Source organism: Haliotis rubra, unplaced genomic scaffold (assembly GCF_003918875.1).
Source record: "Haliotis rubra isolate DU_JTF1 unplaced genomic scaffold, ASM391887v1 Scf7, whole genome shotgun sequence".
Classification (NCBI taxonomy): Eukaryota; Metazoa; Mollusca; class Gastropoda; order Lepetellida; family Haliotidae; genus Haliotis; species Haliotis rubra.
In genome coordinates, this window is record NW_025767412.1 from 1671379 (window position 1) to 1682846 (window position 11468).

General features: G+C 39.6%; 1 protein-coding gene across 1 annotated transcript; it reads left to right on the top strand.

The window, feature by feature from the left end:
* Positions 1-8759: 8759 nt before the first annotated feature.
* LOC124258698 (single insulin-like growth factor-binding domain protein-2) lies at positions 8760-10719 on the top strand. Its single transcript, XM_046692770.1, has 3 exons — positions 8760-9008; positions 9854-10016; positions 10640-10719. The coding sequence occupies exons 1-3, from the start codon at positions 8815-8817 to the stop codon at positions 10649-10651; spliced, it is 369 nt and encodes a 122-aa protein (XP_046548726.1). The 5' UTR covers positions 8760-8814; the 3' UTR covers positions 10652-10719.
* The last annotated feature ends 749 nt before the right edge of the window (positions 10720-11468 follow it).

An 11468-nucleotide genomic window follows, 5' to 3' on the forward strand; every position in this document is an offset into this window, starting at 1 on the left:
CGGGGTACACCAATCGCGATTAGGTGCCTGACTCTGAGGGTGTGGGTTCGAATCCCGATGGGACTCAACCCAACAAAAAGTACTAGAATCTGTACTTGACAAAGAGAGTGTAATCCCAAATATAACATATGTTACATTTGACCACTTTCTAAATGGCATTGTGTATTTCATAGCTTTCGGTCGTGGGAGCCGTGCCAATATACACTTATCAGAGGGGTACACAAAGTCCGCAGTCTAGACTACCAGTTGTCCGACTTCCATTTTCGTGGAAGCCGCGGTGGCTGAGCGGTCTAGGCGTCTGACCTTGTCTGCTGGCGATTAGGTGCCTGACTCTGAGGGTGTGGGTTCGAATCCCGGATGGGACTCAACCCAACAAAAAGTAATAGAATCTGTACTTTACAAAGAAAGTGTTATCCCAAATATAACATATGTTACAACTTGCAATAGACTAATCGACTCATCTGAGCTTCAATTTGTTTATTCGGTTGACTACAGTTGTTATGAACACAAGCTATTCTAGAGGCGTAAAGTCGTCAAAGGTGACATTCTATGAGATATTTATTTCATTAAGAACAGGGCCATATAAGATCATGCGTGTCTATTAATGGGTCTGTATCCGAGTATTTTCCGTGTAAGGGAGGCGTGCGACAAGGGGGAAAATTATCACCTCTATTATTTTGTCTCTTTATCAATATTCTTGAAAGACGGGTGCACGTCTGTTATATTTGGCGATTCGAACAATTTACATTTGCAATTATGTTTCTGTTTCTTATTGTTTTGTATGCGGACAACACAACCCTCCTGATTGATTCCGCAACCGAACTGCAGAAAATGTTACATTGATTAAAAAGTATTGCAATGTTTGGAAAATGGGAGTAAACCTGAAAAATCGAAAGTTCTCATCTTTGGAAGCAAGCCGTCCAAAAACAGTTGGTTATCATTTTATTTAGAAAATAACGATATTGAGATCGTAGACAATTATACATATTTAAATGTTATATTCCGTAGAATCAGACACTTTAGATTAAATGTTTACCAGACAGCGCATCTAAAGCCATGTCCTATCTTTTTAACAAATCTAGAAATGTCTCCTTTGACTGTTAAGGCTTTTGATATCACCGCTATTATTATATGACTGCGAAATCTGGGCCTACGAAAATGTGAACATAATTGATGAGATCCATTTAAAATTCGGTCTAAGACATTCAACCCAAAACTTTAAGGTTACCCTTATCGATTTTTACAGTTGAACGGGAAGTTACAGCTTGTTCAGCTTGACCTGATCAAGTGAATACTAATGCATTGCGTGACCATGTCGCAACTGGTTGGGTCTATTATTGTGAAGGGGTGCACCTTTGTCAGTTGATTGTCAACATGTCCGAACAGCCGTCGCCGTTTGACATCTCAGTGTCGATAATTCGTCAGGAATGTACTAAGTTTCTTTAAAAAGGAATAGAAGCTACAGCTGGTTTAATGTTTCCGATTCATGAAATAGAAAAAGTGAGAATTGAACTGGGTGTAGAGAGGGATAGCGAGAGTGAATCGGATTGTGAAAGTAACTGACGTCTGTACGTTGTAAAGTTAGTAAACCAAACTAGATAGCATATGACTGTATAATCCATTCAATGAAAACATGAAATTGACATGACTGTTTTTTCAGAGGTGGTGTTTGCCGGGTCAAGTTCTGTAACGAATCCATGTATGCATGCTTCGCACGAACGCAACATTAATTACATTGTTTGCTCCCCTATTTAATGAAGTTAACTCTACCTGCCGTTTGTGCCATTTGACTTCCCTGGTCTTGCATATGTAGAGTAGCTCAGGTCAAGCTGAACAAGCTGTATTTACTGGCATTAACACTATAATCCTGTTTCTTCATCTAAATTATCTATAAGTTGCCAATTTACAATCTGTATCTAATAATGAACACACTGTCTGGACGAGTAATGTAAGGCAAATACGTAATCTCAGTGGTCTATCCTATGTATTTTATGTCCCACAAAGTGTTTAAAGCCAGTGGCTCGAAACTGCTCCAGTACGACAGACTCTAAATGATCATAATTGAAGATCATACGTCGAAAGAAGCCCAAAAGGGCATTAAAATAATTAAGATATTCCTTCATTTGAAAATGTTCCCCTGTCTAAACAAATTTATTATTCTATCCTGAAATATAGAACTTGTAACTATAATCTGCCTGTCGAAGTTGGCCGTTGGCTTGGTATAGAGAGAGAATTTAGGACATGTAAATTGTTTATGTCGCCAGCTATAGCCGATGAATTCAACAACCTGTTAAAATGTGAAGCTTTCTATGAATCCAGATCCAAATGTATCTAAATAAATATACACAGTTCCCTGACATATTTAAATACCAAAAAGAATTTTGAGTACCAGAAATGTAAACGAAATCAAGAAGTGTGATTTCGATATATGTGTGCCTAGTTTCTACACTGGCTCTTATATTTATCTTATTTTTAAATGTTCATAATTGTTTTCAAGCAAAATGTCTTAATGTCGCCAAATACTTGTACAGTATAACCGGCATCTTGTAAGGTAGTAATCATGTTAAGGAAACATTTCCCCTGTACCACTGCAGGTGGTTCTTTTTTAGAATAAATGAATTGAATTGTATAACAGAACGGTCCGAGGCTAATGGAGCTGGTACCTAAACGACCTGACAGACCAGGGCACAATGCAGCACGACAAGCTTGGTGTTAAAGTCGACGTCATTGGAATTTGAGGCCAGGAATTTGGGGAAGGAATCGGACGAAAGTTGATTTCCTTTGTTCATGATTGATGGCCCAGTTCGTGTTGGCGCCGAATAGACACTGCATATGTACAACGGAATATCATTATCATTAAGCAAACACCGTTTGGCGAGGGTTCATTGATGGTGTGGTGGTGCCTCTCACGTGATTCTCATCATTCTTTTAGCGGAGTCTGCAAATGATCTTAATCTAATGTTGGACTGTCTATACACTTGGTGCCACACAAACAAGATGGTTATAATCAATGACAAGTCAAAGGTGATACTCTTCCGAAACCGTTCCATCCTCAAGACCAACCAGACCATCACGTGAGGTGATGCAATGCGGGAGTTAGTAGAGTGCTATAATTATCTCTGACTGTTAATGACAGAATTCGCAAGTTCAGCTAGTCGAGCTCTAGGCCTACTCATCTCAAAGTGCAAGTTCCTGGGTGGGATGCAATACAAGACTTTTACAACGCCATTTGATACTATGGTGTGGTCAGTCCTAGAATATGGAGCTAGCATCTGGGGAACCAGTAACTACTCGTGTTTCAAAGCCGTGGAAAATCGAGCTAAACGTTTCTTCTTGGGACTGCGAAAATATGCCCCAAATGGTGCGACTGGAGGAGATATAGTTTGGACACCGCCGGTCATCGGACAGTGGTCAAGTGTGACAAGACGTTACATGCGACTCAAGAACATGGACACTCAACGTGCGACACACAGGATCTGGCTTTGGTCCCACAAGTGGGCTGTGAGAAGAAAACGAAACTGGACATGCAGAGTTGGTAAGAATTACTCGGACCTCAGCATGGACTACTACCTCAACATGCAACACAAATACTGTACGCATCACTTGATCAAAGCTGTGGGGATAAGATGCATGAAGCTTTCCTTACACAGTGGAGAAGCACGGTAACACAGCCTAATGGGGAACCAGGTCAGGGAGGAAACAAGCTGAGATTTACGCACGTTTCAAGAACTCTTACTCTGTTGAGCCATATGTCACAGCATCAGGTCACACAGAAGCTCACTCGCTAAGTTCAGGAGCGGAACAGCACCGCTGAAAAAAAGCAAAAAAAAGCAAGGAGAACATGTTTTATATCCACCACCTCTGTAGAAGATGAGTGTCACGTACTCCTACACTGTCCCTTGTATGTAGACATCAGATAGGAGCTACTATCTCACTGTGAAACACTGATGGATAACTTCGCTGTACGCCAGGATATTGATGCTAATACCACCAAGATCTGCACCCGAGGCGGCTCCATCCCTTCATCTAAATGCCAAACAGGGATAGGAAAACATGACATAGGATAACTGGAGATAGGACAGCTGGACATAGGATAACTGGGCGTAGGGTTACTGGGGATGGGATAGCTGGACACTGGATTACTGGAGATAGGATAACTGGGCGTAGGATTACTGCAGATAGGATAACTGGACATCCGTACCAAATGTTAACACGAACTCAGGATAACTGGATAGCTTTATGCAATCTGATGACAGTTATCGGTCACTTGTGGACATTGTCAATAAATTAGAGTCATCCCAATTTGTACAGGCTGATGTAGACATTGCTTTTAACTCGTTTGTGAATAGTGTCAAAAATGAAATGCACAGTATACTGCCGACAAAAACCATACTCCTTGATTCCCATGCTAGAAACAAAAAAGCGTCGCCGTGCTAAGGAATGGTGGACTCCACAACTGGCACTTTTATGGAACGACATGTGTGTTGCAGAAAGGCGATGGTGTGAATGTAAGGGGATGGGTAGAGCGAATCTTAAACATGAGTATGTTCTAAAACGGGATCTGTTTGATAGGAAAGTTCAGAAAGCGAAGCGTGACTTCCAGACAGGCACCTTACGCGAGTTAGAGAGTTTGTGTGAAAGGGATACTTCAGAGTTTTGGAGGAAGATAGGTAAAGTGGGCGTGGGTTTTGAGAGGAAAAAGACTATCCCCATGGAAGTTAAGCTGTCTGATGGCTCCGTTAGTTCAAATATAGACACTGTTTTAGGGACATGGAGAGATGCGTATGCGAATCTACTCAACACTAATATTAGTTCTGACTGTACACGTGTGCCACGTGACACAAACAGTAACAGTAACAGTGAGCTCAATATACCTATATCGCTTGGGGAGGTGCAGCGGGCTTTATTGACAGCAAAGGGAGGTAAATCGCCGGGTATCGATGCTATTCCAGTCGAAGTGCTGAAAAACTCTAATTGTTTGTTATTTCTACATAGCCTTTTTAATGTATGCTTTATCGAGGGTGTTGTCCCTTCTATGTGGGGTAAAGGCGTTATCACACCAATCCCAAAGACCTCCACGGATGACCCCAGGGACCCGCTCGCATACAGGGGTATAACGTTAGCCAGTGCCAGTTATAAGCTTTACTGTGGGGTACTGAACAACAGACTGAGTGAATACATGGAAAGCAATGGCCTTTTACATGATAATCAAAACGGGTTTAGAAAGGGCAGATCTACCATAGATCATGTATATAGTGTTACATCTATTATAGAAACAAGAAAAAGTATGAAAAAATCCACGTTTGCTGCTTTTATAGATTTTAGAAAAGCATATGATTGTATTGATCGGAATATTTTATGGGGAAAACTCTCACAAAATGTTAGGGGTAGGATTTTTAATGCAATTATGTCAATCTATGATAACGTCAAATGTTGTATCCGTTTGAATGGTTTTAATACCCCATGGTTTGATGTTAATTGCGGTCTTAAACAAGGATGTTTACTTTCACCATTGTTATTCAATATGTATATTAATGATCTGTTGTTAGTTTTAGATAATATGAATATAGGTGTGAATGTTGATGGTTTAAAGGTAGGTGTTTTAGCATATGCTGATGATCTTATTTTATTAGCGGAGAGTGAAACAGATCTTAATATTTTATTGGATTGTCTGAACACATGGTGTGATACGAACAAAATGTCTGTCAATGATAGTAAATCAAAAGTTATACATTTTAGGAATCAGTCCGTTGACAGAACCAGCTGTACATTTACTTGTGGAAATCTAAATCTTGAAGTTGTTGATTCTTATTGTTATTTGGGCCTGTTACTTAATGAACATCTAGATTATTCTAGAATGGCAAAGGCCGCGGCAAGTTCAGCCAGCAGAGCCCTAGGTTTGTTAATCTCCAAGTTTAAGCTCATTGGTGGTATGGAGTACCGATTGTTTACCAAACTTTATGATTCCATGGTGTGGTCTGTTTTAGATTATGGCGCATGTATATGGGGAACACAAAACATGTCATGTGTGAACGCTGTGCAAAACCGTGCAATGCGGTTCTATTTGGGTGTGAAAAGTTTGCACCCAACGCAGCTGTGAGCGGTGACATGGGTTGGACTCCCCCTATCGTGCGCCAGTGGGGCAGTGTTGTCAGATTTTATAAACGTCTTTGTAACCTGGATCAATATCGACTAACGAGCAAAATTTTTCTTTGGGGTAACCTCTGGGCTTTTAGAAGAAAAAGAAACCTTAATTTTAAAATTCATAAAAAGTTAGCCAATGTTGATCTTGAGCACTTTATTTCCCCACTAATAGTTTTAACTCCAGGTTTATTGTACAAAGTGTTATGCAGAAATTATTTGATACTTATAGACATGAGTGGAAGGAATCGGTAGGGAATACCTGTGGTCCATCTAAACAGGGGCAAATAAGCTACGCTTTTATGGTACTTTTAAGGATGTTTATACCCCAGAATTTTACGTAACTCATCCCATGCCCCGCCCATACAGAAGTGCATATGCTAAGTTCAGATCCGGCACTGCACCAATTAATATTGAGCTGGGTAGATACAACAATATTCCACTCAACGACAGAAAATGTTTTATTGTAAACACTGTGTTGAAGACGAAGTTCATGTTTTAATTAATTGTCCGGTTTATAGGGATGAACGTTTTAGTCTTTTAAATACTTGTGATAGCCTATGTCAGAATTTTAGTAATCTTACTGATATACAAAAACTGCTTTTATCCTGTCCAATAGCAATATCTGTTTTATAGCTGCCAAAACCTGCCATGTTGTTTTAAAAGGAGAAAATCCGTATTATATAACTTTTAATTATTGTTATTCATAATACATGTACATGCAATTTTAAAGAATTTTAGTCTCTCATAATTCCGTATGGAATGGCCCTATGTAAATATATGTTTAATTAGTTTGTATATATGTATAACAGGGGTGAGACTTTAATAAATAATCTGTCTGTCTGTCTGTCTGTCTGTGAAGATACAAAATTGACTGTAAATATGGACAAAACTAAAGTGATTGCTTTTAAAAATGGAGGTAAATTAGCGAAAAATGAAAAGTGGTTTTATAACGGACAGATGTTGGAAACTACATCTTTCTATAAATATCTAGGTGTGTATTTTACGTATCGCCTCACTTGGAATTCGTCAAACCAGGCTAAGGAATTGGCAAGAACCTTTCTGTACTTTCAGACATATCTTATAATGCTTTTATCAAGATATTTAACGCAAAAAGTAAGCCGAGTACTACTTTATGGGTCAGAGGTATGGGGACTTACAGCTTATGATGCAATTGAACAAGTACACTTATTTGCCTGTAAAAATACTTAGGAATTAAAACAAATACCCCCAGGTGTATGGGGAAACGGGGCGTTATCCCATGTGTATATATGCTTATATTAAAGTCATTAAATATTGGTTAAGACTTATCCATATGACCCCTTACAGATACCCACGGAAATGCTATGAAATGATGTTAGTATATGATAATAAAGGTAAATGGTAAACGAAATTAGGGCACTCACGTGAAGGAGGTACCACATACGTGAAGGAGATACTTTTTAATACAGGTTTTAATTACATTTGGTATGATCAACATGTAAACTGTTCTTCAAATTTCATAATGACTTTTACACAGAGGTTAAAAGACATATTTCTGCAAGATTGGCATCGCGCCCAGAGTTTGTCGAGTAAATGTTTCTACTACAAACAGCTAAAATCCACTATTGAAACTGAAACTTACCTCGAGGTTATAAATGTGAAGAAATTTAGGATAGCAATTGCAAGGCTAAGATGTTCATCCCATGATCTCTTTGTGCAAACAGGAAGGTACACAAATATTTCTAGGGAAAATAGATATTGTAAACTTTGTAATTTGAATATCATAGAAGACGAATATCATCTACTTCTTATATGTCCATTTTATTCAACAATAAGAAAAAACATCTGTCTAATTATTATATTAGACACCCAAACACTCACAAATCTATTGCTCTACCGAGTTCGAACAATTCTCAAGTTCTACGAAATGTATCAGCATTTATATTCAATGCTTTAAACTATAGAAAGGCTGTCATGTCTTAATTGTGTCATGCAATATACACGTTAATGATTGCTTATATTCTACCATATGTATATTATAATTGTACTACAGGCCTGTGGCCACTTCAGTACTGAATAAACGGATTGACAACCTTCTGCAGTAAGTGTACTCAACTCGTGTCTTTGTTCACGACCTCTACTCTATACTTTGATTTCGAGCAAGCAAACACTACTTACAGACATTTTCCTCAAGCACAATCGCTATGAAAGATATCTATTGTATTCATATGGACCAATGAAGATACTAGTATATGCATACAAATTCTGTTGAATTTGTTTTACCACAAATATGCCTTTAACTACCATAATTGGGTCTCAGAATACCCTGACTGGGTCGCTGAGGACTGATAACTGAACGACGGTAAACTGGTCGCTTTTCCCCCGGTCCGTTCAATGTCCATGTAACGACAGTAAACTGTAGTATGTTATAACATTACATTTTATAAATTAGTTCCATCCCTTCATCAAAATGCCAAACAAACACCAGTTTGACTAAAGCAACTAAATTCTCCCTATAATTTTCAAATATTACATAAGAATAATGTTTATCAACAATTCTTATCACCATAAGACATTTAAATAGACATTATCGTTCCCAGACCAGTCCTAAGTTCTTATCTCTGACCTGAACGTCACCACCCCTCTATCTGTGCTTCGCCATTCAGACATTGTGGTATCGTGGTCTTAACGATGAACAACATACTGTACATCGCGGGGCTGCTGGCGTCGTTGATGCCGTTATCATCAGCGTTACAGTGCATCAGTTGTGTTAATGCTACCTGTATCCCTCCACCCCCAAGTTGTGAGGTTGGTCAGCGACCATGCTCTTGCTGTATGGAATGTAGAGTTGGGCTGGGAGGCGAATGTGGACCATTTTCTGTCGAGTAGGTCAAAGAGTATCTCTACGTTCTTCTAAATGAGAGTTATATTTTTGTGTTTGTGAAAGTTTCATTATTTATTAACTTCAGCCATTGAATTATTGTTTTATAGTTAATGTTTCAAATGTGCGTTTCACTAAGATGACAAATATTATAATGTTTACTGTTAACATTGAAACCCGTGAAGATCCGGGTTACAATTGGTCATCAGCAACCATGTTATTGAATTTCATACTGCCAAGTAATTGTACGGCCAGTCAATTTCGCACTGTGTACTGCCATTGGACTCTGGTCTATTTAATTATATCATACAATTGTTGGTGCGCTTGAAGTGTTACAGAGTTACATCCCTTAGTCCGCTGGAACCCTGTGGTCGTTGGCTGGGTTCCCTGTTCGGCTCAAAGACGTTTCTAGGTTTATCAGCACTAAACTTGTGCTCGTAGGTTTTACCAAAGCAGTAAACGACTAAGATCACTTCTAGCTCTCCTACGACATGAAGCTAACTTTAAACCTTAATTCATTCACTCAAACCTATTTCGAGATTGACCCGTGAAGATCTGGGTTAGAATTGATCATCAGTAAACCATGCTTGTCGTAAGAGGCGACTAACGGGATCAGGTGGTCAGGCTCGCTGACTTGGTTGACGTGTCATCGTATCCCAGTTACGTAGATCGATGCTCATGCTGTTGATCACTGGATTGTCCAGACTCAATTATTTTGCGGGAATATTGCTGAGTGCGGCGTAAAACTAAACCCACTCACTCACTATTTCGATATTGTTCGTTTTTTTATCAGAGCAAAACCAGGGCTCGCGTGATATTGTTTTCTGTGTGATTATATCTTTCTTGTAGATGCGAATCTCGTCTAGTATGTTTGACTAACGCCGGTGCCTACAACGGCCGCCCCCCTTACTGGGCAAATGTCGTGGGGAAATGCATCCTGCCCTCGGCCCTACTTCCATCTTCTGCCACACCGTCACAGATCACACCATCGTTGATCACGTTACTGAAGAAAGTGAGTAATTCAATACATCTTTTACTTCAGACTTGCTTGAGGAAAGGCGGCTCACCCCTTTCACGAACACCTGGTGTTCCCTGATAAATAATCACGGTTAAACAAAGACCTCATTCATCCATCTTCTCACACTGGATAAATGTCAAGAGAAGACGAATATAATATATAATATATAAATGTCTGTGATGTACTTTATAACAGGTTGACTGAAATGACCCGTGAAAGTCCGGGTTAGAATGAGCCTTCAGTAACCCATGCTTGTCGTAAGAGGCGACTAACGAGATCGGGTGGTCAGGCTTGCTGACTTGGTTGACACATGTCATCGGTTCCCAGTTGCGCAGATCGATGCACATGCCGTTGATCACTGGATTGTCTGGTTCAGACTCGATTATTTACAGATCGCCGCCATATAGCTGGAATATAGCTGAGTGCGGCGTAAAACTAAACTCACTAACTCACTCACTTGACTGAAATATTCTGAACACATTAAGATTCACGACTATTTGGGGAGGTATGTTGTTTAATGAAAGCTGAGCACACTCAACAGTATCCCCAACAATATTTATGTTTATAGGGAACCCAATTGTATACACCGATGCAATCATGTCATGATCTTCTTTCAGAATGCGGACTAGTTGGAAAAAGCCAGCTTCGATATTTGACCCTGTATGATTGTGTTGATTGATTAAAGGGAACATCGCCATTCGGGTCTTTCTTTCCACATCAAGCTTACAGCTCAAGGACGTGATATAACTGGAACAGTGTGCAATGCGGTGTTATCCGCAACTCACAACACATCACTTGTTGTAACCAACAATTTCAACCACGAACGCTTGTCGGAGGACACGTACAGACTGGGTACATAGTGACAGACATGTTTAGACTGAGAAATGTAAGCTGCACCCAATCTTCGTATTGAAAAATAAAATTGTTATCCAAAATCATCTTACTGTACTTATAAGAGAGCATTTGCATGAGTAACCAGCACATGTACTTCATGTACAAAATTAATATAGAAGTTTTGTTCAACAAAACAGTGCAATTTTGTTGGGGCTTTGCTATCCTTCGCTCGTTTGGCTTGTGGCAGCGTGGCAGGATTATTGAACAATGTGAACCTATTTTAAGAGGTCAGAGGATCATGTGAACCTATTTCTAGAATCAGAGGACCACGTGAACCTATTTCTCGAATCAGTGGACCACGTGAACCTCTTTCTAGAATCAGAGGACCACGTGAACCTATTTCTAGAATCAGAGGACCACGCTAACCTATTTCTAGAATCAGAGGACCATGTGAACCTATTTCTAGAATCAGAGGACCATGTGAACCTATTTCTAGAATCAGAGGACCATGTGAACCTATTTCTAGAATCAGAGGACCACGTGAACCTATTTCTAGAATCAGAGGACCACGCTAGAATCAGAGGACCACGTGAACCTATTTCTAGAATCAGA